The sequence below is a fragment of the Anser brachyrhynchus genome, assembly GCF_964034855.1.
Source record: "Anser brachyrhynchus genome assembly, chromosome: 23".
NCBI lineage: Eukaryota > Metazoa > Chordata > Aves > Anseriformes > Anatidae > Anser > Anser brachyrhynchus.
Window position 1 is genome coordinate 3,790,599 of NC_137716.1, and position 27,737 is coordinate 3,818,335.

Consider the following 27,737-nt stretch of genomic DNA (forward strand, 5'->3'; position numbering starts at 1 on the left):
CAGTGCCCTTTCGGGGCTGGTGGGGCCGCAGTGGGCAATCCTACGGCATCATGCTTCTGAATCTCTCTGGCCTGTCCAGTTGGGTTTTGTCCTAGCACCACTTGGCAGAGCTCGGAGGCCGTTGAAAGATCTCGCTCGCACGGTGCCGGCTCCGTGGGGACAGCACGAGGGCCTCTTGCTGGTGCGGTTGATTTGGGAAAGCGTTTTGGGGTCTCGGTAGCTTGCTCCGCGTTACCTCCTGAGCGATTCGCCTGTGCCCGGCTCTGGCTGTGACTTGTAAGCGTCTCCAAATCCCCGGCGTTCGTGCGTGGTGGAGAAGTGGGAAGGGACGGGCTGCATGCGTCACGCTCGTGCTCGTGTGTGCCAGCTAATCCGCGGGAGAAGAACACGTTTTGGCTGACTTAGGGGTTTTGCTGCTAACGCGCAAGAGGAGGCGTCTGAATGGACGGGGTGGCTGCACGGGTTCGGGTGGACTTCGGAGAGGTGGTGGGAGCCTGGGATATCCCATACCAAATGCCCTCGGTTCGTGAACGCAGCCGGGGAGCGTGCTGCCTTCTTTGGGCTCGGGGGCAAGCGGTCCTCAGCTCAGCGTCCTGTAACCCCCCGAGGTTGAGCTCGAGTTGTCTCTGAATAATTAAGGTTGATGCCGTTTCTGGGGGAGCCGTTATCTGCAGCTGTCTTAATTCGGATGAGAAGAAGCGCCCGCTGACGGGGACTGTGCTAATATTTCGTACGGGGCGCCTCCAGAGGAGGCATCACCGGCGGTAGGCTTCTCCGTCCGCCGTGCCTGGGCTCGACCTAGGTGCATTAGCCAGGAAAGGAGCCTGCATTTGCTGATAAGAGCTTTCTACAGTAGCTCAAGTGTTGCTTGGAAACGTCTGGTGTACAGCAGGCAACTTTTGCACACCGTGGTAACCCAGCATCGCCTTTTGACTCTTTTTTTTTTTTTCTTCTCCTTAAGAATTGTTTCAAGAGGCAGCAGGATGGCCCCTTTGCCTTGCAGGCTGGCGGCATGCGTCGCCGCTGCAGCGGGGGAGCAGCCGTCCAAAAACCCAACCCGCTGCGCGCCGCTCCAGCAAGAAGGCAGGCTAGAAAAACACCGCTCCGCGCGCCCGGTCTCTCCTTTCTTTACATTGGATTAGTGCCTTTTTAATTTAAAGAAACCAGCGTTTGCTTCGCTTGAAAGGAGGTCACCGCTCGCGAGCACGGCTCCGCTGAGCTGCCCACCTCCAGCCCTCCCCGGCCCGCCAGCCCGCCTGCTGTTAACCCTCTGCGCGGCACCGGAGCTGCCCTCGCCGTTCGGGACCGAGAGAAGACCTCAGCCTAAGGCTTTTGGGGCAAACCAAGACGTTTTCCTTGCTTCGTAGCCTCCTCGTGCCGTGCGTGGAACCTGCAGCCGCCCGCCGAGGCTCCGGCTGCGGGCCCGGGGCATGCCTCCCGCGGGAAAAGTAGGTCACCGCAGGGAGAGGGCTGGCTCTGGTGGCTCCCAGCCTGATCCCTGCCTGGTGCTGCAAGCGAGGCTGGAATTGCGCTGCTGGCTCCGCCGGCCGCTCCGAATTGTGCCGCCGGTCTGATGGCAGACACGGACTTTTTGGGTTTACATCCACGCGTGACGGGGATTGGAGAGCGCCCTGAAACTTCCTAAAAGCAGCTCCTCGCCTAAACCCTTGTAGGATTTAGCTTTCGTCGGTGCAAACATGCTCTCGGCTGCTTGGCAGGGATATTTGGAGACCCGTGCCGTTCAGCCGATAGGCCGCCCTTCGATAATAGGGCAGGGACCTGGCGCAGCGGTTTGCTTCGTGTAGGCCCGGTGCTGGGAGGGCACGTTCAGCTAATTGCCGTTATTTAGCAAGGGCAGGCGCGTTACTCAAAAGCCCAGCAAACAGCCCAGCAGGATGGAAGAAACGCTAGCTCGCTCCGTGTCGTGATGCCCAGAGGATCCATATTTTTCTAAAACCGAAGTGGAAGACGTTAATTTAATCTCTGGTCTGTGCTCTTACTCACTGAGGGCCCGTTCTGCGATGGGCTGCGATCGATCCGTTGCGTGCCAGTTGTGGTTGTTTGAATCATATTTCCACATTTCAGTGTCTAGACTTTATGTTTGGGTGAGTTTTGTTGTACCTTTCCAGCTCCGGCGCTGACTGCAGTTGTTCTTGGCTCCCTGTTTCCACGAGCAAGTCAGGCGGGCTGTGTTCCTGTCTCCCGCAGTCCCCAAAAAGAAGGGAACGGGGGAATTTTTCTCCCCTGGGACAATCCCAGCGTGGACGAGCTGGGCTCTGCCGTTCGGTGACAGCACACCAAGGGCAAGGAAACGCAGATGGCGGGGGACAAATCTCTTCTCCCTCGTCCTTGCGTGGGGAGAAACGTGCTGTGAAAAAGATCGGCTCTGGGTGTGGGGAGTCCGGGCCAGGAAAACCCAACGAATGCCCATGTTGGAAATCAAAGAGCTGCTAATCCACCCAGGAAAGAGCGTTGGTTGAGGGCGAAGCAGCCTTTTAATGGCCCGTAGCTACCGTGCTTGATGTGGAGCTGGAAGCTTTCTTGCACCTGGGGATGTTCAGGGCTGGACACGACTGGCTCTGCCTTCAGAGAGAAGCACGGGGCCGTGTCCAGTAAGTCTGAGAGTTCCTCCAAGGCTTGAAGAAGTCGATAATGACTTGGACCTAGAGTACGTTGGCCTCCCTGTGGCCAGCAGGTGGGACAGGCTTTGGGAACTGCAAAAGGAAGACTTGGGCAGAGAGGTGCGCCGAGGCTGGGCTCGATACCGAAAACGAGTCCAGACCTCCTGGTAGATGGGGTCGGGGATAAACGGGTGGAAGGAAATAACGTTCGCCGCTCGTCATTAACTTGTGCAGCTCGCCGCCGTGAGATTTAAAAGGCCTGAGTGCATCTGAATAACGAGAAGAATTGGCCGTGTGGTATGCAAAGGATAAAGGTTGTGGTTCAACTCCTCCACGCACCCCTGCCCGCGCGGTGGCGGCGGCTCTGCTCCCGTTCCCCCGGTGCCGGGGCAGCCAGCCGCGTGCCCGAGCCCGGCTTTACCTCTTCCAGGGGACCGAGCTCCGTGCAAACGGTGCCGTAAATCCCTCCTCCCCTTGCAGACCCAGGACGGAGCGGCTATTTTTCACAGCCCTGCACGGGCGGGGTGGCGAGGAGGCAAATTTTTCCGCCCTGCCTGAGCTTGGGCAAGCGGAAATTGTGCGCTGGGAGCCTTCCGAGGCGGGCGGCTGCGCTGGGCTCACCTCGCTGCGGGAGGCTTGGGGAGGGAGCTGCCCTCGCTCCCGGCCAGAGCTTAAGGTCTGCGCCTTTGAAGTCGTTCCCTGGGCGTCCGCCGCTTGCCGGAGGTGTGGTGTGGCCGGGCCCCGGCGGGTCGCCGCGACTCAGCGCCTCCCTGGCTCGTGGGGCCGCGGCACGCGGGCCCGAACCCGGCGCGTAAAAAAGGCGTGATTCAGAGCGAGAGGAGCCGGGAAGAAGTTCACGCGGGTCAGAGCGTGGGGCGCCGCGAGTCACGGGGCGGCCGCGTTTCCTTCGGCGGCCTCTGATGCACGCGCTGCTGACGACAGCCGGGGCCCCGCAGCTCTTTGAACCCTCGGCTCCTGCGTCCCCGCTTTGCTCAGATCGCTCGGGGAAACGCTGACGGCACCTGGCCGCGCTTCCACTGCGCTCGGCTGCCGGAGCCGGCGAAGCCCGAATCGTGACCTCCCCGCGGAATTAAGAACCTCTTGTGCTCCCAGAAATAATCCCTTAAGACGCGCGTAGGAGCTCGGCCGGCCGCTCGCTTCGGGAGGGAGCTCCGCGGCGCTCGTGGGGGCAGCCGCAGCCGCGTGGTCCCACGTCCTGCTCCGTTCTCACACGGAAGGTGCTCGGTAATAAAAAGGACCTCGGTTATCTGCGGCCTTAGGGGGTCGCTGGGGAAGTAGCTGGTACTTCTCTTTTCTTTGCAGGCAAAGAAAAAAAGCAAAATTTTTTTTCCAAAATGCAAAGAAAAGCAAAAATTTTTTTCCAAAATGCAAAGAAAAGCAAAAATTTTTCTTCCAAAATGCAAAGAAAAGCAAAAATTTTTCTTCCAAAATGCAAAGAAAAGCAAAATTTTTCTTCCAAAATGCAAAGAAAAGCAAAATTTTTTTTCCAAAATGCAAAGAAAAGCAAAAATTTTTTTCCAAAATGCAAGGAAAAGCAAAAAATTTTTTTCCAACATGCAAAAAGAAAGCAATTTTTTTAATCCAAAATGCAAAAAAAAAAAAAAAAAAAAAAAACCAAAAAAAAAAAAAACAATTTTTTTCCAAGATGCCTTCCGCGTTGCAGTGGGTCCGTGCGCCCTGACGCTGATGAAGAGGAGGATCCTTCCCATTCAAGGCCCCTCGGAGCTGGGCCAGTTTGGACACGGGTAACGAATGGCCACCGGTGCTCGTCTGTGTTCCAGCAGTGTGGCTTTCCGAAGGAGGAGGAAAATTACAATGCGAGCCGTCGTAGGGTAAAACCAAACCCAAACTAACCCAGTTCTCCCAGCCCGGAGTCTGGGAGCAGGCCGAGGGTCCCGGAGCACGCAGCTCCGCTCCGGAGGCAGCTTTTAGTTTAATTTGGGAAATGGGGAGGGAGAAGACAACGGATAAAGTAAATCGTTCGTACGCTGTGTGAAAGTCAGTGGGATTTCTTGGGCCCGCCTGAGATACGCGCTTTGGTTGCAACCGCTCGCAAACTTCTTTCCAGCGCTCGATGTGGAAATCGTTTGGGGACGTAACGAGGACTTTGCTCGTAATCCGCCAAAACGGCACAGCGGCGATTGCTGCGCTGCCACCCGCGACACTTTCTGGCTGGGTTTCCTAACCTGGCAGCAGGGAACAGCCCAGCTACGCCGAGGGTTTGGTGTTGGAGTGCCCGGCGTGGCTCTGCGACCCTTCCTTTATCTCACGTTTATCTCACTGGGCATTTATCTCACTTCTATCTCGTGTAGGTGCTGCCTGCAGGTCGGAGCTCTCTCTCGTACAATTAAGGCCAGTTAACACAACATAAAGGCCTTTTATTCATCATTAAAGCTAAATTTACGGCAGGGAGGAGCACGCTTTTATTCGAACCTCAGAAGAAAGCAAAACGCTTCAGCTACCTGGAGCTCGGGCGGATTGTTATATTTAGCCCCAAAATTCTGGGCAGACAATTAAGTGCCGGCTCAGCGGCCGCACCGCATGCAGGAATTAAATGAACCACCCGGGCTCCCTCCGTCAGGCCAAAGAGATTCTCTGTCCTCGTGCCTGAAATCTCTCGGGGCGTTTGGCCTTGCACCCGGGAGCCTTCCTGCAGCTCTGTGGCCGGCAGAGGTGGTATGTTTTTATTCCTCTTATCTGAAACATTTTCGTGTTCATTTTTGGCGTGTGTTGTAACCTGAACTTTCACAGGTGTCCTTGCGGGGAGCGGAGAAACATCTGACTTCTTTTTTTTTTTTTTTTTTAGGGGTAGATTTTCGCCAGTTTAGAAGAGTGCGTTCTTTCTTCTCCTGTTTGTTACTTTATTTTTGGAGCGGGTTTGTTGCCGACCGGCCTGGCAGTGCAAATAAAGCCGTGGCTGGAACAGTGCGGGGCCTGTTGCTTCTCGCCAGCTGCCTGCCGAGGGGAAGGGAGCACCTCGTTTAACTCAGCGCCGGCTGCTCCGGGCAGCTGCTGGGACGGAGCCAGCACCCCGAAGGGTGGCGTTGGCCAGGAGGTGCTGGCAGTGACGTGCGAGGGGACGGTACGTAGCGCAGAGGTCACGGCGCGACAGAAAACCCCGTGGCTGGTTCGTTTAGTGCTTTCAGCTGGATTTTCTCCGTCGGCTGGTTCCCTATGCAATGGGAAAGCTGGCGTTTGGGCTGACTGTATCGATTATTGTCCCGCGAAGGTAGGGAGGTGGTAGGAAATCGCAGCAGTGCCGTGGTGCCAGTGCTGGACCCTGACGCTCGTGTTCCTGGAGTCGCAGCCGGCATCGGGGCATCTCTGGTTGGGTGCCCCCGAGACCCGAGAGCAAAAAGCTTCAGCTTTTAAGGGGCTCACGGGGCGTTGCTGGTGGGGTTTCTCTTGGATCCTTTTAGGATCCCGGCTCTGCTGACTCCAGCTTAGCAGGGCTGGCTCTGCCTTGGTGAGGAACGACTGAAGAGCGTCTTAAGTAGAGCTGCGGCAGCCTGGTAATTACGCTCTCAGTGTCAAGAGGACAGAGTTGGGCACACGGCGAAAACTGGTCCAGGCTTGTTTTCCTAGGCTCAGCAGCGTGCGCGTTAGGTGAGATTTGTCCCGGGATGGTTGAACGAGTTAGTCAATCTGATCTCTAAATCGCCTTTCTATATTTTTCTCTTGCAAGAAAAGTAGTAAAGCTGCGTGGAAGATAAGGATCGGATCGCCCTGATGTTTCAGCAGCTCCTTTAAGCCGCCCTGTGAGCACATCGGCAAGTGAATCAGCCGCCGCGTCTTCACAGGGCCGAAAATAAATGGGGCTTTCGTAAGCAAATGCGGTGGGCAGGAATTGCTGGGTTTTCATTAAAAGGTTGCAGGGGAGAAAACGCTCTTTCCGATCCAGCCTTAGGGCCGTGTTGTTCATTAACTGATCGTCACTCCTGTTTGCCTTGCGCGATAAGTGCGGCGCTGAGAGTGGCTAACAGCGCCGCTGCCGTCACAGCTGCCCTTCGCAGAGAATTGCTCCTTTTATTTTTTTTCTTTTTATGGCTCGCTTTCCTGACAGGTGGGTTTTCTGCGCCGAACGCAAACAGCCGCAGCGTCCCTCTTCTAATCGCCGAAAGCGGCTTTTCTCCAGGTGCTTCGCAGCTTGGTAACGCCGCGCTCGGTACAAAGGTCGCTTAAAAATCTGCCGTGCGACGTCCTGCTCCCTAATGAGCCTTAAAATGAGGCCTGGAGGGGCCGTGGGGCTGGCGGGGCAGCCGAGGAGAGCAGCAGGAGGAGACCTGCAGGTGGGATCGCTGTGCCGAGACCCCGATGTCTCCTCGCCTCCCTCGCATCGGGGGTTTTAATGCTTCTCTCGTTATGCAAAGCAGCGCAGGTGTCTGGCAGCGCAGTTCGCCTTCTCAGAAGCCAGGCAACCAAAAGACCGTCGGGAATCAGCTCGCGCTGTTCTCAGACCGCTCCTGCCCACCTTCCACAACCCGACCCGGTGCAGCGAGGCGCCACGGCCCCGGCACGAGGTCCTGCAGCGAGCCCGCTCCTCGCTGCCGCCCTGCACGAGCCCTCCCGTCCCTCCTCCTTCCTCCAAACATCGTTTGCCATTAAACAAAAGCTCCCAAACCGCGGCGTCCTTGCTCCCCTCCAGCCCCCGTTGCAGCTGGGCTGTTTTAAGGCCCTCGCTGTGATCCCGTTCACCAGCCCGAAGCTCCTGTGCTGGAATTTCAGCACCTTCAGCCTCGCCTCGGTCTCCCCAGCTCCTTTGACTCTCCTCCAGTGAAAACTAGGTCAGAAACCACCGTCAGCTTCTGCTGTTTCACCGGTCCTGTTTTCTAAGTTGTAACCCGGCGTGGCTCTGGGTTTAATCGCTTGCTTTAACACACGAAACCTCTCAGCTGGCTTCGCACCAGCAGCCCGACGTGGCAGGGCAGGTGAAGCTGCTCCCCGTCGCATCTTGGCTGTAAAAGCCACGTTACCTTGATTTGGGCTGAAAAGGTGAATTGTGGTGAATTATCCCTTCGTGATGGTGCCTGAGATGCCAGACTGACAGATTTTTTCCACGAGCTCGCCCGAGCTGTGCGTTTTTTGTGCAGGCAGCTTCCTAGCTGCGATTAACCAGCTCCTCTTTGTGTCTGGGTGGCTTTTTCGCCTGATGGGTGAAAGAGAAATAGCCTTAAAAAAAAAAAAAAAAACGAAGTAACTGGAAACCCGCAGATTGGCGAAGAACACAGTAAAGCAGGCGTGTTGGAGGTAATTTAAAATATTTATTTTTAAGTGGGAGTTCTAGCTGACTGCACCCATTCAGCGTTTTTCTAGGACTGTTATTGGAAAGGTGCTCGGAGGAGCTGGAGAGAGCGCCTCGGCGCGCAGTGAGACCCGCTGCTGTCGTGTAAGAGGATCCTTACTCCTTTCTTTTAGGCAGGCTTGGGGCTAGCTAGCAGTATTGGAATACTTCGGCATTCTTGCATAAATGGCATTTAAATGAATTCGTAATTTTCAGGATAGCTTAAAGGTTGTGGTTTGTAAGCTCTGCCTTAGCCGTAGTCTCTGAGTTTTTCCAGAAGGGTAAGTTGGCTTATCGGCCTGTTCCTTGTACGCTCCTCTTTCTTCGTTTTCTGTGTCTCCTCTTTCTCTGTGAACCTTTTCTAGGGTCTGAGGGTCCCTGGGTTGCAGACCCTTGGTGTGGAAGTGCCCGTGCAGCACCACCCATGCTTGCAGACCTGAACGGGCTCCAGTAAATCCAACGTCTCTGCTCCCAGGTGGGGAATGTAGCTGTGCTCCCCAGGCGGAGCAGCTTGGACCCAGGGGTGAAATGCTTCCTGTAAGGTGACGCGAGGAGAGCCTCTGATGGGGGCAGATGGAACAAGGCTCCGCTCTGAATCGGGATCCGAGTTCCTTTGCATCGCTTCCACAGCGTGGCCTCTAGCCTCGGGTGGAAGAGCTCGGCCGTTTTAATCAATTACGGAAATTGTCTTATTTATGATAGGGACGAGGGGGAGTTAAGACGTGCTCTCGTGACACGCTTGCCCGTCTTATTCTGGGAAAGCACAGTTTTCTCCTAATGGTGGGGTGTTTTGTGTAGTTCAGAGGCTAAAACAAACAAACAAGACTTTTATTAGTACGTAGACTTAATGCAGCCGATTGTGGAAAAGCTTCCTTTTAACCGTGTAACTTCTGCCAGCCTTGTGGGCACGGGGGCTGCCTTTCCATCCGCACCTTCAGTCTGGCCAAGGCAGCGGGAACGTGCGCGCTTTATGCCCGTAAAGGTAAAGGACAAAGGTAAAGGACTGCCCGTAGGCAGCTTTTGTAGGGCAGCAGGTGAGGAAGAGGCACCGCGAGCTCCTTTCTCGTGGCCGGGGCGGAGGACGCTTTGTTGACAAACGCCTGGGTTCTGTTCCCATGGCAGTAGGGGAGGCGGACGTGCGGCAGTTGCCCCCGGCCGTTGCAACCCCTCTCCAGCTGCTGACCCTCGTCGGAGCTCAGAAGACGGAGTTGGGCAGGAGGAAGGTGCAGAGTCTCGGCTCAGAGGAGCGTTTGGACGCAGCACGACCGCCCCAGGAGCGGGTGAACGTCCATGGTGAGCGTATTCTTCTCTGAGCACATCCGTGCCGATGGGCCAGCTCCCTGCTCCCAGGAGGGAACGGCTCGCGGTCCTTCCTGCATTTAACGGCTCACCCTGCATCTTTTCATCCAAGTTTATTGAAATTATCGGTTGTTGGTTTCGAATTTAAGGCCACTGAGGGTGCGAGGGGTGAGGAATAGAAATGCTTTGCAGTCGCCGTGACCCTTTTGGGGAAATCGGACCGAACATACCGCTGCCTTCGTGCATCTCAGACCCAACTTTGTCAAAATAGACCCAAGCAATTTTCCACGATGGAAATGGTTTTCCTTAGGATGCTCGGAAACTTTCTGATCTCCTTTGAGCGGTGACCGCATCGCCAGCACCTAGTGAATAGTCCCAGGCCTCCCTCCTCTTCTGGAGGAGGCACAGAAGTCTTCTCTCAAGGTGTCTTGTACCAGAGGAATGGCTTTTAAAATATTAATCTCAGAGAATCTAAAACTCCTTAATGGTTTTTGGCTCGTAGAAGTGTTTAAGTAAAGCCTTTAGGGAAAAACAGAACTGCCGTTCACCTTTAGCAGAGTTGGGAGTTTTGGATGATTCAGTTTCCTGCTGCCAGTTTGTTGTGTTGCGTTGTTTTTTTTTTCCAGTCCTTTCCCAATTTAACAAGCTCATCTGATAGCTACAGTAAAATCCTGCCGCAAAAAACAAGCGGTGTTGCATGCGTGAGGTGATCGCCCAGGGAATTTCGAGCAGGGATGTCTTAATGGGATCCTCGCCAGGCCAAGGGCTCTGTGAACTGTCTGCTAAGGCAAGCGTGTGCAGCTGCCGAACCATACCGCTGAATCTCTGTTGAGAGAGGGTTTAATAATTATTAAACTTATTAATATTTCCACTGTACGTAGACAGAATGGGAAACTTCTCTGTGGACTGGTGTTTCTTGTTGAAAATGGCGTTTCAAAGCAAATCCACGCGTTCCGAAAACAAATCTAAGAGGGTTTGTTTTCCTCTGCCTGCACTTTAGAAATAGCAATATTTGCCTTTCTTTTTCAATCCTGTCTTTGACTTGCAGTGTGGTTGCTGTATCTGCTAGCAGATTCGGCTGTGCTGAAGGGTAGACCTGGTAAGAAAGAGAGAGTTTCAGGCCATCGGAGCTGAGTTAAATTCTGGCCTTATTGTTAAATTTAAGGCATCTTTTTCTCCGGTATAAGCAGTGGCTGTAGAGTTGCTATATTTAAAGAGGACTGGTTTGGGAGGGGGCGGCGTTAATTTACCATAAAAAATGACTTTTCCCCAAGCTTTATTTCAGTTGCTTGCGAGTAACAAAACAATGGAACCCACTTCTAGTTCTGCACCTATTTTTTTTTTTTGCGACGAACTTGCCAGCGCAGCACTATCTTTGTGCCGGTGCTTTGAGGAGCGTTGTTCCAACTTGTCTTCTGCCATCCCAGCTTCACCTTCTAGTCCGACTTACAGAAGAAATACCTTTTCTGGAAAAATTACAGTGACTTTTTGGGCAGGATTTTGTTGATTTGTGGTGTTAGCGGGAAGGGGAAGGGGCTGCTGGACCTCTTTTGGGACTGGGCTGGGCAGAGGAGGGCGGAGGGGCGGGCGGGGGCATCGAATGAATGGGCAGGTTTGGTACAAGAGCGCCGTGCTGACTAATTGCAGCAGCACAGCTCCGGGAGTTCCTGGCTCTCGGTTTCGGTGGGGGTCCGGAACGCCCTTCTGCGATGAGGAACGGCCCCAGAAAATCCAATAACTCAAAAAACGGAACTTCTCTTTTCTGAGGGATGCCGTCACTGTGTCAAAACTACAGGAGCGGAAGGGACCTCCTGGGTTATTGCGCTAAAAAAAATAATAGGAATTGTGTGTTTTGGTAATTGTTGCGTAATAGCCACGTTTTTAATTGATTACCGGACTGCTTTAAACAGTTGTACTGCACACAGGGACTGCGCTGGGATGCGAGCCTTCCCTTTGCCTGAAAACCTTTAATTTGCGAGCCTTTGGAGACGGTGGGAGTTGGCCATCGGTCTTCTGCCGGTGAAACCTCGCCGAGGAGCCCGGTCTTGTTAACAGTGAAATTGGTGGGAGTCTGTAGTGATTAAGCTACAGCTAATGATGCTGTAAGGTTCTCGTGGCACCCGGCGTTAGGCGTGAAGAGCGGAGGCTTTATGATTATTGCCTCTCTCGCTAGGCTTAATGAGCAGGTCTCCCTTAGCTCCCTGGAAAAGCAAAGGGGGGAAAAAAAATGAAACCCTGGATAAAAAAGGAGCGAGAGGAGCGCTGCGAGATGCGCCGGCAGCCCCTGAACGAGGCCGGCTCCTCCAGCAGCACCGGAGACGGGTGGCTGTGCCTGAGTTAATTGGGATTTCGGGGCGATCGGTGTCACAAAACCACCTTTGATCTCTCCCTCTTTCTTATAACGTGTTCCCCGTGACCTCGGACTGCGCGGTGCGGCGCGGGTCTGCGCCGCTTTCCCCACGGACCCGAGGGGGCATCGAGCGGTGCCGCTGGGCGCCTGGTGGTGGGACCCAGCGGCTGACGGCTGTTAAAAAGCAGGGATTAAAGCATTATTTAGAACAGAAGCGTTGTGGCTCTTAAAAACGAGCTGGGCTGCGCCTGCCCATCCCCAGGGCTTGTTCCCCGCTCGCAGTCTCTGCAGTAACCTCTCCCCTCTCTGGAGACAGGTAGGTTCGGCTCTCCGGGGCTCTCTGCGCGGCCCAGGTCCTTTGTCTGGAAAAACAAAGCTCGCATTTTCTTTGGAGACAGACCATTGCATCTTAATTGTCCATTTAGGGTTTACTTAAGAGTGCTTTTCTGGATGGCTTGCGTTGACTCCCTGCCTTTGTTCCCGTGTAGCTGCTTGCTGAGCTGGAACAAGTCATTCAGGAAAGTTTTCCGCCGGCTTCTCGCAGCCGTTCCAGCGGCCAGATCACGGACGTGTGCACGTTTCTTACATAACAGCTCCGTATCGCTGCTTTGGGGAGACGCTTCCCGGGTCGCCGCTCTCGCATCGCCGTGGAAATTCAGGAGTGAGGATTTGGGGATGCAGGCGGCCCTGCGGGCGTTGGGGTCTCCTTGGCCGGCTCCTCTGCGGCCAAACGAGGTCGCCTGCTTTCCAGTGGCCACGGTAAACGTGGTACAAGAGCTTTGCTTGTGTTTCTCTAAGCGATTGGGCCTCTTAAATTGCCTTCCTGAAAGGCATCGCCTGGATTGCACACGTGCGTGGCTCTTCCTCCAAGCAGAACACAACCGCCCCTCGTGCCAGCCGAGCCTCTGGGCTTCGTGATCATGAGCGGCGTGTGGTTTGTCCCAAGGTTGGGGAGTTGGAGCCTCCTTACCAAAGCCACCTTTCACGGTGTTTGCTGGCTGGTGTTAAAGGTGATCGGAGTATTGCGTCTCGTGCCACGGGGCCCTGGTCTCTCAGAGCTGAAAAGCTGATTTCTGTAAATACGGGATCAGCAAAAACACCCGCTTCGGTCCTGCACTAGGAAGCAAGGATTCACTTGAAGCACGCCTGGAAAGATTGACTGGAAGTTACCAAGCTGAAACAAGAGATTTTTCACTGGGCTCGAGCATAAAATTGATAAAGTTCAGCTCCCCTACGCGTAAAGCCGGGCTGAGTGGTGTTAGAGCCGTTCACCGGTGCTGCGGAGGGGTTCAGAGACGAGTCCCACGGAGGAGCTTCGTGCCCCGGGGAGGTGACTGGGAGGGCGGGCAGGACACGGGAAGGCGGGCGGCAGTCGGGCAGCACACCGAGCTTTGCCCGTGCCACCTCGCTTCCCTTCAGAGCAAGCTTCCTTGCATCTCGTTTGGAGCTGCTGTGCAGCCAGGGAACGTGCGGAGGGTTTTCACCTTGTCCTTGCCTGCAGCCTGGGGAAGCGGGGCTGGCTTGCTTCGGCTGAAGTCCCCAAAAAACTGCTGCGGTTAAGGGCCACGTCCCCAGCCACGCTGCGATTTGTTCAGCGAGATCTTTGTAACCTGGATTAGATGAGATCAGGGGATCCAGGCATGCGTGAGAGCAGCCTCCATGGCCAGCTCAGCTCTCGTGCCTGTGGGGTGACATCTTGATGACAGAGGAGTTTAATTGCTTTCTGCTCTGCTGATCCAAGCTATTGTCCATGTAGGGACTGACTCTGCTTTACGTTGCAGGCACAAAGCGTTTCGATTAGGCTACAGATTTTTAACTTAATCATGGGTCTTACTCACCAAACTTTCTGTGTGTCAGGTGGGCTGGCGTGTGCCGTGGTCAGGCAGTGCAGTGATGGCCAATGTGCCGAGGATGCTTCCTTACCAAGTTTCCACGACCACTGCAAGTCATAACCACCACTTAATACAACTCCTTTTCTGTCTTATAGGGGCACTTGTGGCTTTTGAGCCTGAAAAAAAAGGGAAAACTAGGGAAAACTACTGAGGAAGTGACATTTGTGCTGTACCAGCTCACTTAAATTACGCAATTAAAGCCGAGGAAGCCAGTCTGTATTTTGCAGCCTGGCAATTAAAACTTTAAAACGTACGGCTTAGCGTTTTGACTGACATAAAAGATCTTTATCGGGCTGCTGCTGCTTGTACTGCGCCATGCTAGGATTTGTAGGCGCTGTAATACTGCAGTGATAATCTGCATCCGTTAATGATTTTAGGGAAATCATCGCTTGCAATATACGTGACACAGTTCATGGGGCGATGGGTAAGTCTCCGACTCCTAAACCTTCAGCAAAAGCACCTTTTTTTGATTATTTTTATTAAAAACTCAAGTGTTCGCCCCCAGCACTTCTGTTTCACGTTGGAGAGGGGAGGAAGGAGCAGGAGAGCAGGGAGCTGTGCCCAGCAGACCGATACTTCCATCGCTGGACAACGCTTCCCTCCTCAAAGTAATGAATGGGGTAATCTTGGGAAGGAGAGGAGCGAGCAGATGCTGACGTTGGGGGATTTTGGGGGGTGCTCCCCGAGGAGCAGGGACCTCGCCTCCCAGCACCCATCGGTGCTGCACCACTCCTGCACGAAGGCCGCTGGAGTATGGTGGGGTTCGCATCTCCAGAAGGAGCAGGGGGACCCCGAGACCTCCAGGAGCATCTCCAGAAGGAGCAGGGGGACCCCGAGACCTCCAGGAGCATCTCCAGAAGGAGCAGGGGGACCCCGAGACCTCCAGGAGCATCCCCGTTGGCACAGCGGCCGGTGACACCCCTCCGAAGTTTAACTCCTGCTTCGGTAGCTTTGGATTTACATAGGATTTCCAAGACTTTCCCAGAGAACATGGTATTTGAATAGTAAAACCAGCAGCTTGTCTCCAAGGCGTGTGTAGCATAAAAAGGTCTGGGAGGCTTTGTAGTTTAGGTCAAAAAAAATTATATGGGATGTGTAATTTTCAAGTCTCGGTAGACTTGATCCCATCTGCAGCCTGCGAGCGTCCTGGGCTTCAAACGAGATCGTCGGGAGGCCTCAATTGCAGGGGGAAGGTGCGTTGCAGGGAGAGACAGTATTTTAATTCCGTAAGTAATAGATGGGACATAAAAAAGAATATTCAGGAGGCTTTTTTTTTTACTGCTCTGCTTCTGGTAGGAGGTAAATAGAAGCCTTAGAAAGTGGAATGTCTTGGGAGAAGCCTTTTGTCTCCGCGGCGTCTCCCGGGACGGCTCTGGTAATTGAGCACCGGTAAACTCTGCGCGCGCACAGGCGCTTCAGGTTGTTGTGGCTATATTCAAAGGTATTTATTTCCACGGGGATTTCTATATCTTGCCCCTTCTAATGAACTCTGGGGCTCTGCGGTGTCTCCTGCGAGTCTGTCGCACCGAGACACCGGGTGGATCTGCTTCAGTTCTGCTCTCTTACGTCCCAAAGTCCGCGCGATGCATTACAAACAAGCGAGTGGCAATCTGAATTGCTGAGTTGTGCTCAGGTCTGCAGAGCACGTCCTCCGTCGGCTACTAACCAGAGAACTAGAGGAACTTGGAGGTTGGGGCATGAACTAGTCTGAAATGTAGGATTTTTTTTCCTTCTCATTTTTGTCGCTGGCTTTTCAGGTGCAAGCTGTGGCTGCAACCTCACGCGGCCGGCTACGTGTGACGCTTGAAAATGCCCGGTTGATGCCCAGTGCTCTGTGTACTTACCGGTAGTCTTGCTACTAATTTCAAATGTTTGCGAGGAGCTTTAAATTCTGCAAAGAATCCCCTTGTTCCAACACAAATAGGGGCAAGCTTTCATTTCCTCTGTTTGCTGGGCGTCTGTGACTCTCCAGCATCCCAGGCAATAGACAAACACCGGCACTAAGTATAGGCAAATTTTTTCCGTATAACGCTGCCTCCAGTACAAATTCCAGTAAATGCACAACTGAGCTTCTCGACACAAAGTTTTCCTTAATTACGTGCGTTTCCCTGAAGAAACGGGGAGGTTTCCAGCTGGTTGCTTGACCCGAGCGCGACGGATGGCCAGCCCGCCTTCCCTGTACCCCGAGCCGCTCTGGGAGATCTGTAGGGCCACGAACAGTTCCCAGAATCATGGGGTGGATTGTAAAGCCTTGCTTTTCTGTGCCTGGGTGGGAACTGCCCATCCAGCTTTTCCCCTTGGCGTGTTTAAAACCTCACGGCAGCTTTGTCTGAGCATGCCCTATAAAGCACTCTGGTAGTTCCACATGCAATTTTTGCGGGGTTAATTGACATTTCCTAGTTCGTTCTTCCTTCCTCATGCTTCCACGAGTCGGATCTGGAGTACTGCACTGCGAGGAGTTGCTCGCGTGTTGAATTTATGGGCTTTTACCAATCTGAGTTAGGGCTTGCTAGCTCTCCTCGCTGGAGGATGACGAGCAGAACAACATGCTAATGAAAGACAAATGCTGGGGGGGGGGCTTTGGGGTTGGGTGTTCATTTCTTTGGTTTAATCTCATGACTTCTGAAAACTCGGTAGCTGGAGGACTCGGTGGGGTTGGATTCCTGCTGGGAGCAGGGCGCTGCCGTTCGCAGGCTTGCTGCTTTGCAGGATACAGCAGGCGCTCGGCAGGGCGCTGCGCTGGGTACAGGAGCACCCAAGCGCTCTTTCCAGGTAGCAAACGGGTGAATTTATACAGGATAAAAAGGTTCCTTGTCAGCCAACATCACCGGGATCCCTTCAGGCTCCCTTTGAAGGGCTGCTACGAGCGGAGGTATCGCAGCGAGCTCCCAGGCAGCCGCGTGCTCGACGGGCTCATTGCAGCAGCTTGGGGTGAGCACGCGTCCGCGAGCAGGATTTACTCCATCGCTCAGCAAGCCCTCTGCTTTCTGCTGAGTACCGCTGCTGTTATCTCCGGTACAGCAATCATTTCAGTGCGGGTAGATGTCGGCGAGGTACGGCCACGCGGTCGCAGTTTGGCTGTTCCCGGAGAGGTTTCGGTGTGGGTAAGGCTGGTGCAGGAAGGGCTCAGCAGCTTGGGAAAGCACGAGGCTGCGTTTTCTCTGACGGTAAGATGGGAGGAAGCTTGATGCATTTCTTCTTTGTTAAAGACCCCTTGCAGGAGCTTGCAGGCAGCGAGGACACGGTGAGGATTTGCTCGCCTCCCCCTTAGGAAGCCTTTTGCTGAAACAACAGCGAGCGCAGAGCAGAGGCACAACTCCTGCTCCTAGCTGTGCTTCGCGGGGCTCGGATCGCTCTCGGTGCACACGTGGCATGGCAAGGTGCTGGTCTTGCTCAGCGCAGGCACTTCTTCTCCGCTCCCGTGCATCCCAGCAGCCATGCTTGGTCATTCCTGGACCCCCCTGGACCTCCCTAGGTCCCCCTGGACCCCCTGCTGGAGCTGCAGGGGAGCACATCTGGTGCCTGGTGACCGGCTTTGGGGCCGGGGCCGACGTCTCTTGCTCAGAGCAGTCACCTCGCCTCTGTCCTGATCCTGCTCAGCAGCCGGTAGCTATTCTTAGGTGCCTGGGGAGCTTCACGGAGGAATAAAGCCCTTGCAGGTGGCCGGGTTGCTCAGGTGGATTTCTCTGCCTTGTTTTGCCTCCTAACTGAGATTTCTCCAGGGTCCTTGGCTTACCAAAGACGTGCTGAGCCCCGTGAGCTGGTGAACACTGGGGCCGAGCAGCTGCTGGTGTGCGTTGAAGGGAAAACAGAAATACGGAGAGAGCGTGCCCTCCCCGAGAGAGGATGGTGCCATGACTTTTAGGAGGCTGTGCCGAGGGAGTTGGCTGCTTCGCATCACCAAAGAACTGGGCGACTCTTCAGAAGGTGGTGGAGGGATTTGGGAACGGCAGCAGGAGCCCCATGACAGTGGTACTGGTCTGCAGGAGAACATTTGGGAAGGCTGAGCCACTTTCAGTTTGGTTCAGCGTGATTCATCTGTTTGGTTTTGTTCAGGGTGAAGGTGTCCATGCAAAAATTCAGGGAGTTCTAATAGAAGAAATTAAAATCACATCCTTAATTAGGGTGGGGTGCGTGCGTTTGCTTTTGCCCTGGGAGCTTTTTTGCCCTGCAGGAGGGGGCTGCGTGCGTGCGGGAGCACCGGCCCCGCTGCGACACTGCAGAGCCCCTGGGCACCCAGGGTGCAGGAGGATGAAGTGCTGGGTTTCAGGAGGTCAGCAAAGCAAAGCTGAAGTTTTCCATCAAGCACAAATGCTCATTTTTAAATTTGAGATTGCACATTTCATTTCAAAGCGTTTAGCATGTAGATGAGGGGATTTATAAGTTCTGTAATTAAAGCTTGTCCTGATTTGCGGAGCATGCCTGTGTATTCTTACTGCCTCGTCATCCTACTGCCGTGTGCTGCGTGTTACCTTTCTAGTCCGCTTAAGTAATTTTCCAGGATGAATCGCAGGACTTCACGCAGCCCTAACGAGCTGTACAAGATCCCTACTCGGATTTTTTCTTTCGATCCAGATTTTTTTAATGTTTCGCATGCTCGTGTGCTCGTATGGATTTCTGGACGCCTTGCGCAGCACACGCTGACACCGGGAACAAAAAGCTGGCCAGCCTGTCCATGAACAGTGCGCTGTGGTATGCGGTGTCGTGGCACTCAAGGAATTCAGTGATCTCTGTACGAAGAGCAAGAAGTTGTTTATTGGGTCTTTATAAAGGTTGCTCCGTGCCTGTAAAGCTGCCTTTGCAATGCGAGGCGAGCGCTGTCAGCTCCGAGCACATTCCCCCTTTGCTCGCTGGCAGAAGCATCCCGTAAGGATTCAGGGGGTGATGTGGATCTCTTCGCTTGCAGGGGATGAGCTCTTAAAAGGCTCCGGAGGCTTTGTCTTAGCGTGAGCTCGTTCATTTGTGGGAGAAGCGTTTTTCTTGCTAGGGGATTTTTTCTTTTTTTTTTTTCTTTTTGGTTAACGTCGACGTGTTGTGGCTTAGATTCTTCGCTCCTGGGCTGAGAGCGTTGGGGAAGGTTTTGCGAGAGCTGATGAGCGTAATGGGCTTTCAGGCTGTTAACTCCTGTGCTGCTAAACGTGGGTGCCCGCTTCTGCCATTCGGAGGTCGGGGGATCCTGCGTGGCACCGGGACGGCGCTGGAGATCTGGGAGCTGCCACCGCTGACTGCAGCAGGGGCAGCTCCCTTTGAGCTCACGAACCTTTTCTTAGTGTCTTTTTCCATGAAAAGGTATCTCTGATACACGTGGCAATGTGTTTACATCTAAAAGACACAGCAAGTGACTGGGAAAGCCTTCTGTCTTTGGGGGGCTTCGCCCCGGGACCCCCAGGACTGTGCTTTTCCGCCCCGCGGGGCACGGCCCCAGCCCGCAGGAGGGTTTTGTTCAGCATCTGCTGGGATATTCCCAGGTCTTAGGAAATAAAACCAACACAGCCCCGATTCTCCTGAAATTTAAGGGAGGGGGGGATAAAAAAAGAAATCTTGGTGTGACTTGGATCCTTTCCCTGTAGCTGAAACCTCAAATAAGAGCCAGGGTTGGAAAACCCTTGTGAAATCACAGCGCAGCAGTGCAGAAGGACCAAAATCCTGAACTAAAGCCTGAACTCAGGGGTGTTTCTCCGTCTCGAGCACGTTTAAGGGGTTTCAAAGCTAACTGGGGTATGGTTTTGTGAAGTGCAGGCAAATTCTCGTGGAGGAAGAGGCCGATTGTTGAAACGGGCAGCGCAGCAGCAGAGGTTTGCAATGAAGTCGCAGTTTGCTTTCCCATCGAACTGCCAGCTTTCTCTTGGAAAAAATGTGCTTGGTGCGTTCTCACAGCGAGCGCTGTCAGAAATTTTCCCCTCAAATATCCACTGTTCAGCTCCAAACTTACATAAGCACTGAAGACACACATGTCATCTATTCCCTGCCTGAAAAGTGGTGCAGGGTTCGGGAAGGAGCCCAGTGTAGACGCTCTCGGTATCGTCTCAGAGCTTTTCCTCTTCTTAAAGTCTGGCTTTCAAGAGTGAAGTCTAACCATTGGTGACGTTGCACTTTTATCCCTTTTCTAGGTACAAATCAATAACTCAGGAGTGTTCTCTTGGAGTTCTGTCCATCTCTGAACCTCGTTCCTTTAAAAAAAAAAAAAAGTGGTTGAAAAATGAAGCTGCCTATTGTTTTGCAGGGAATGTCTGAGCTTTAGACTTCTCTAATTATTTTTTTTTCCTTTATTTGTTTTTGTAGGATTCTGTGACCTCAAAACCAGTAATCCAGTTTCAAGGAAGCCAAGGGGTAAGTTTGTGTATGGGTTGCCTTGGGAAGTGCTTTACTGGCTTGTTTATGCAATTAATCCGAGCACGGTCTTTGTTCTGTACGTCTGTCCTGCTCCAGTCCAAAGAGCGATGCTCTGACTTCTGAAAGAGAGATGCGAAGCTCCAACGTGGTCCAGGAGGAAGGAGTTGTTCCGATCCCCCTGACCACGTGGGCTCTATCAGAACTTTTCCCCCTCTTTATTTTCTCAGCTTGCTAAACCCGTAGCTCTGCAAAGCGCTGCTGGTGGGGAAACTCGGTTTTATAGGGCCGTCCCGGTGGGTAGGACAAGGAGGCTGCAAGCCCGCTGATGGTAATGGGGCGGTGGGTGCAGCCATCCCTGGAAACCTCGCCTGTGTCCCAGGGAAACTCCTCGCCAAGCCTGGCAAACGCGGCACGAGGCTTTGGGCACAAATTACTGGCAGCGGCAATGCTCAGAGGCCGCCGCGAATGTCCCGAGGCTTTATTTAACGCGTGCTTCTGAACAACCAGCCGTTTCTGTGAGTACCTCAAGTTTTTTTATATTTAGGAGTTTTATTTCTTTAACTTCTGCTCTGATGACTGAGCTCCCCCGGGGTATTTATAGAAGCCTGAAGCCGTCTGTCATGCCGGTTACTGACAACGGTGAGATTTAATTGGTGGTTTTTCTCGTCACGCAATGCTTCGGTGAGCTTTAAAAATGTCGCTTAGATAGCGTTTAGACACCAAAAGGTGAGTGTTCATTTAGGTACTGTGCATGAGGAAGGAGAACGCGGTGTTTTCAAGAATCTGAACTCGGCTGTAAATAACCCTGTAATTTTTTTGGGGTGGCACAGCAGAACTTTGAAAAGTGCTTGAGTTAAGTAGGCAGTGAGGTCAGGCGCGGGGCTTGCCCGTGTTTTCCTCGTGGTGTTAGTCTCACTAGGTCCATAGCAAAACGTAGCAGGAAAGACACGATTATTATCAACTAAGAAAAGTACGGACCTTTTTGTCCTGAGAAATAAAGAAAGGAGCAATTTCCAGTATTTTTTTTTCCCCTCTGATTACAATTAAAGTCCCCAGAAAGCTCAGCATGAAAGTCCCGATAGCAGCCGGCAGCCGAAGCTGGATAAAATTGGAAGCGAGCGACAAAACTGGCAGGGCTGCGTGATTTATTGTCGGTAGGTGAGCAAACAGCTTTGCCGGGAATAAAGAAGCTAAAGGACAGCAGCGCCTCGCCTCCCTTCTGCAGCGTACCTTGGAAGGATCTAACTTTTCCTGTAGAGCTGCGTAAGTGCTAGAAATGCCTCTTCTTGTACTTAATCTTCGTCCTCAGAGGAGATGCAAACAGTGGCACAATTAATCGGAACATCTTAACGCTCCGCTGCCCTCAGCTGCTGAGCTCCTCGTTTGACGTGATGTGCTATTAGCGGTGCTGGGAGCACTTCTGGGCTTTTCCAGGTGAAGTATGAGAAAAAACAGTTTTAAAAAAAATGCAATTCCCTATTTAAAAAACGAAAAAAACTGCAGTCGGGGCTGGCGGAGGAGCGGAGCGGCGCGGCTGGAGGGAGATGTTGGAGCTGACCTCCGCCTGCCTCCCGCTCAGCTGCGTAATTAATTGCACTGTCGAGTAAAGGCCAAAGGTAGGGCTTTGAAGAAAGCGAGACCCAGCTCAATTGGGGCAGATAGAAAGAGCTCTTTGTCCTTTTATTATTATTTTTCCGGGGGATGACAAGAAGCTGGCAGCTGTGTAACCATCTGGTTTTAAGTGCAGCACTCGTGTATGTCAAGACTGCACCCTGCTTTAAGGAATTAACAGCAGGGCTTTAAATATTTTCCAGTGAGCTTTCTACCAATCGGACTGGAAAGACAGTTCCAGTAATTTAATGAGTTCCGAAATTCAGATGATCACATTAAAGCGCTTCCGTTTAGCTGTTTATTTCTGCAGCGCGTTTCTCCCACTATGCCTTAATTCCCCGGTGTGTTGCCTTCCCGTTTGGCTTCCTAATAAATGTTATGGAGGGGATTTCAAATGAACTTTTGGGGCTTGTAGATTTTATACCTAGCACGGATGTCAGAGTATGACTTAAGGCAGCATCCAGTGACACGAGACTGTAGCAGGGAGGCTTCTCTGTGTAAGTACCCCTCGCGCAAGGACAGACTCCCAGGTATTTGGTGTTCAAGGGGAAGTAGGATGTAAAACAAGAGTACGTGGCAAGCTGCTGCTTCCTTACTTTGGCTCTCCAGAAGCCTCCTCAGCTGCTGGATCTCATTATTGTGGAGCTTTTAAATTACCGTGTCCACATCTCCCTCACCTGCTCCCAGCGCTGCCGTGTAACGAACGCTGTCGGGGATGCTCCCGGCTCCCTGACTCGTGGACGTGAGCTCCCGTGTTCAGTGCTGTCATTAAACAGGGGAGGGAACTGGCTGAGCGTGAAACCCGGGAGCAGGCAGGGCGGCAGCTCCACCAGCCAGGTGCTGAAGGAGGATGTTGGTGGGTTCACCCCAAATTTCCCAGCCGTGGTGGGGTGAGACCTCCTGAACGGATCCTGGTCTGCATCGGAGCTCCCAAGGCTCCACAAACTGTGGTCAGGGAAGGATCTTTGCCGTGGGAAGCGTTTCTTTATGGCGGCACCGGTCTTTTTTAATCACTTTTTCGGTGCGCTTCTGTAACGATCAGAACTTCGATGGGAGGCAGTGGTAGTGGTTAGCGGCATGCCTTGAGCACGAAGGCAGCACCGGTTGGGTACTCCTTAGGAGCAGCACCTGCTTGTTGCACTTTTTCATCACAAACCGGGTTTTCTTTGGTTATTTTATACTTCTGTACGGAGTCCCGAGCGTTCTGCGTGTTTCAGCGTGCATGTAAATGAGATTTTCAGAGCTCAGGTAGCAAAGCATTGTAAGCGGGGGTAGCTGGAGTGCGTGGCTTGCTGTTTTGTTAAAGCAGGTAGAGGATTACAGAAAAGAGGTTGGGGCAAATTTGCAGGTGCTTACTGGGGGCAGCTGGGACGGGGAGGAGGAGGAGGAGGAGAACTGAACTGGGGAGAAAAGAAACCTTCAGGTGCCGAGTTAGTACGGCTTTCTTAAAAACGCCTCCTGGGTACGAAGCCTTTGAACTGTACGCGATTGGAAAATATTACCTTGCCCCCGTTTCTGGGGATGAGCTTCTGCTGGTATAAATAGAGGGAGGTGAAATTACCATTCAGAGTGAGCTGTACACAGATGAATATTACTTGAAAGAAGAAACATAAGTCACATCTGTACCGAGCTATTTTTAAGTGTCTATGGTTACTGGTGTAAGACTCTGCACCAAAATTAGGGCTCCCTCCGAGCAGTTACCATGCTGATTTGGTGGCTTGAAACCTTCTGTTTCAGCTAAAAATAATTCCTAGATAACGGCCGGTTTGCATGTGCTACACTTTTCAGTACTGGCACAGGCAACGTTTAACGTTCGTGTGGCTCTTGCTTCTGTCTCGTTTTACGTCCTTCGGAGAAGCTGCCTGTGTAAACTGCAGGAACGCTGCAAAAACGCCGGAATTGGAGCTTGCCGAGCAGCCATTTTTACAGTGGTGAATCAGGAGCTGGAAGTCATCCCCTGTAATGTATCCGAACGGCACATTCACACATCCTCCAGGCTTTACAAACCTGCCGTGTCCGGCACAGCTCGCTCATCCCCGCCGGGGATTAAGGCTGGAGCTTGGCAGACCCCTTGTGCTCAGCACCTTGCCCTGCTCACCGTAAATTAGCCAGTGGTGAACGATGCTGCCCGTAGGACACCCAGAACTGCTCTTCACCTAACCATGAACTTGTACATGTTTTCAGCTCTCCTGGGAAGTTTAAGGGGTTTTATCCGTTCCCCACAGGTCAGGGAAGAGGGTGCTGGGGTGAAGCCGTGCCGGAGAGGGGCTGCCCGGTGCAGAGGGCGAGCGGAAGGGCTGCTGCCGCCCAGCCCGCCGCGGGTCTCACGAGCCTTTCTTGCCAGTTCCAGGATCATCCATCCGCTTTATTAAAGTGGCACGGATGCAGGCGGTTTCCAGGCTGCTGTAGATGGCTGAGGTCGAAGGGAAACCACCCAGAAACCCTCCTATGCCCGCAGCCTTAGGAGGTTGCCACCAGTGGGTTTGCGAGGCGTGCGTGTTTCGGGCATACACGTGGCAGGCTGGGTAAATAACGACCGTGTGCGGTGGAGCGTAGCCTAAAATAGGTTGAAGCCAGTGTTTCCTCCGCCTTGTTCTCTGGAAGCCATTTTAATCATCAAATATTGATGTGATGAGCTCCGATGCCACGATTTATGTTGGACCTCGAATGCAGAAGGGAAGGGGGAAAAAAAAAGAAACCACTTTCAAAACTGAATGTCTGGGGGGAGACAAACAACGCGGGCCGCTGTGGAGTTGTCTGCGGGGCACACTTAATGCTTGATTAAATATTGAGTTTAGCAGCAGCGTCACACACTACCGTGAGCCCTGAAATCTCGTTATGGAATTATAATCTCTTAAAAAAGAATAAGCGTGCTATCTAGTGACCTGGCTTGTGCTATGTTTAGTGCTGGATCACCGAGGCTAAAGAAACAAGTCTCAAATGTTTTGAATTGGACATAAACAGCGGTGGCAAGCCTGTTCTAAGCCTGAATCAATAGAATTGGGTCAGATTGCGAGAACAAGATCATTGTGTGCCTTTGGAAGGCAGCGAGCCACCAGCTCGTACCTTTGGTCTGTTACAGACTCTTGCTTTTTTTTTTTTTTTTAAACTGATCTTCATCTACCTCTTTTACCTTTTTGGCACTTTAGTTTTGCTGACTTGAATCTTCCTTGTAGCTTTTTTTCAGCTTGCTATTCATGCTGTCTTATGCAGTAATCCATACGCTTTACTTGTAGTGGGTTCCGAAATGTCTCAAAACATAGTGACTGCTAAAAAATCGGATTTTGTTTCAGTGTGGGCTACCCAAGTAAACGATATTTTTCTCCCTCCCAACAGCACATTGCAATTCCGAGGCCCGATCGCCCCGCGGAAGCGCGGAATTTCACGTTTTATCTCTCCAATATCGGCAAGGACAGCCCGCAGGGCAGTTTTGACTGCATCCAGCAGTATGTGTCTAGGTGAGTGATGCAGCAAAAATAATCCAGCCATTTCTATCTTAACCTTCTGTACAGTTGTTTTCTCTATCAAACTTAAACAAAACTTAAGTAGTGCTATTTCTTTTTAGAAATAGAATGCATTTTCTCTTTAGAACTTCTTTCTTTGTAATCTGTTTGCTTGTGTATGCATTTGGGTAAGCAGGCGCCCCCAGAAGAACCTGTTCACCTCTCAGCACCTTTCTGTAGCCTCCTATTATTCAGATAACACAACCTCAGCGACTCACTGGTGACAGAAATGTGCCTGTTCGCAGTGCTGGGAGTACCTTTACCATTGCCTTTCTCTTGCAGCAACGGCAATATCCACTTGGATTGCCTGGGAAGCATACAGGATAAGATCACCGTGTGCGCTACTGACGATTCCTACCAGAAGGCAAGGCAAAGCATGGCACAGGCAGAGGAGGAGACTCGCAGCCGGAGCGCTATAGTCATTAAACCTGGGGGGAGATACGTAGGTAAGCGGCGGCGTGATGTGAGCGGCTGTCTTCACCTCCTGAAGGTGTGCTGACGTTCGCTTTGCTGTGAACGACTTGACCATGAAAGCCCTCAGCAAGTATCTGGTAGCTCCTCACGGGCGTCTGATTCACTGTGGTGCTAGCCTCCTTGCATTGTGACTTCTTTGTGGCTTCCATCTTCCCTCCGGAACTTGTGTGGTGCTGGTTGTGTGGTCTCTGAGGGTTGCCTGGGCACAGTCACATCGCTCTGGCATAGCTCATATTTGTCATGCGGTGATGCTGGGAGCACCCTGATGCTTTAAAGTGTCTGTGCTCCTAACGAAGTCAGCTAAAACGTCCTGCTGTTGTCACACAGCTGCTGTGTGCCTGCACTTGAGGCCATTACACGCAGCGTCTAGGGTGCAGATAGCAGTGTCCTTGTGTTCATCAGCAAAGATTAAAGTGGAGCTGCTGACGGTAGCCTTGAACAAACCATCTCATTGTCACAGTGAAAGGAGAACTCTTTGGAGAGGAAATAAAAATGTGACAGTGAGCTCTAGAAGGAGCCTGCTGAGACCTAGCTTAACCTCAGTCTGGTCACAAACTCGGGGCGTAAATATTAACCAGAAAGCGGAGTTCAGTTCTTGGAGCCAGCTGTTTTTTCATGTGATCTGTAGCCAGTCTCTTCTCAGAGGGTGTCTGTGATGAGGATGGTGAGTTGCAAAATGTAGAACTGCCCCTGACTCGTTGTTTTATCAGCCAAGTACTCAAAACTGAGAAATAAGATAGCAATCAGGAAGGAAATGCATTGATTTCCTGTAGACGATTTCGTTTAGCTTGTATTTGAGAACTTTACAGTAAGTGGACCAAGTTGGTAGGCTCGTGAGGCAGATTCTCAGGGCAAATTGCTTCCCCGAAAGATGCAGCAAAACTTGTCATTTAAAAATACTCTCACTTAAACATTTCCCTCTCTGACATGGAGGTACAGCCGTGGAAAAAGCACAGGAGGGAGGCACGTGCTGCTTGTGCAAGATGTCAGTGTTTAAGGTGGGAGGAAAGCAGTAGAGATGTGAACTTACACTTGAATATATGTGTAGATAGGTGATAGGGATGTAGGGGGGAGTGTGCTTATACGTGCTAAGTATGTGTGTGTACACATTTCTCTCTCTGTATGGGTATAAATATTTTAAGCGACTTAGTGTTCTGGCTTTGCCTAGTTTTTTCTTCCCCTATCACTGCCCATTTTGGCTCCAGCCCCAAGTGGAAATGTCACAATGTGTTTTTGCTGTTCACGACCTGGCAGGAGTTAGGGCAGTTCTAGAAAGCTTACGAGTCTTCTCGTGTCCCATTGCTGGAAATGACGTCCAGCCAGCCTCTGAATTTTGGGATGTTTGATGTGTGATTTGTTGTTTTTCTCCCTCGTCTTAACTCAGCCCCGCTGACGACGGGGTCGCACTGCTTTGCATCAGCGTGGTACATAATAAAAAGCCAGGAAATGGGGACTCAGTTATGCAATCTACATTTCAGTAAAATAAACACTGCAGACAATCACCAGTATCTTCAGATGACTCAGTTGAAAACATTGCTTCCTAGCAGTGGAGAATCGCCACGCTGAAATAAACCTCCAACGTTTTTGCAGTAAATGCTGGACGTTGTTTGTCCCACTGAAGGTCACTGTCGTGAACCGAAGTGGCTGCTAATTGCATCTCCATGTTTCAGACCTTGGGACCTGTAGTTTTTTTTTTATTTGCTCTTGTCATCTTTGGTAGCAGGAAGCTGGCTTTGTGACCTGTTTCTGGGTTCAAAATAGCACAGTTCTTTGATTTGTGCCCTAGTCAGTGATGTGGGACTCGGGTGAGGATTCTAGCTGAAGTTGTTTTTTAATAGGTATGGGGGAAATGAATTCCTGTATAATGCTGTAAGAAACCGAGAAGCACACTTGGGATGGAGCTGAGGAAGCTGGCTCCGAGGGCTTGAGATGAACATGGGAGGCAGCTTTCTGTCCTCAAGTGCACACAAATAAACGTAGCTGGAAGGCGAAGCAGTTACTGCTACGAAGTAGAAGGGGTTATTCTATGCAAGCAGGCAGCACGCTAACGAGTAGGCGAACGTGTCAGGGTTGGACCCCCTTCGTGTTTGGCGGGGGGAAGGGAGGTGGACCCAGCCCCATAAAGTTCCCATTGTTCTGAAAGCAGAAACATCTGCTGGAGCAGCGTTTTTGCTGAGATCAGCAGCAGGGAGCCGCTCGTTGACCACTTCGGATCTTTCCACTCCATATTTCGACTCTCCTACATAATAATGCCGAATTTTCTCCTCGTAGGGAGGAAAAAAAAATGGTTAGATTAACCGTGGGGATACGTGCACTTGGGATAAACGAAAAGCTAGCAAACAAAGAGGGCTT

The 27,737-nt window shown here is 52.2% G+C and overlaps 1 protein-coding gene across 3 annotated transcripts in view; it reads left to right on the forward strand.

The window, feature by feature from the left end:
- Nucleotides 1-27,737, forward strand: part of ELL (elongation factor for RNA polymerase II) — a 53,152-nt gene that overhangs the window by 5,323 nt on the left and 20,092 nt on the right. For all 3 annotated transcript variants that reach the window (XM_080565982.1, XM_080565983.1, XM_080565984.1), the window contains exons 2-4: nucleotides 19,747-19,794; nucleotides 24,745-24,866; nucleotides 25,194-25,357. In XM_080565982.1, the coding sequence (XP_080422108.1) occupies nucleotides 19,747-19,794; nucleotides 24,745-24,866; nucleotides 25,194-25,357 (334 nt within the window). The remainder of the gene's footprint in view (nucleotides 1-19,746; nucleotides 19,795-24,744; nucleotides 24,867-25,193; nucleotides 25,358-27,737) is intronic.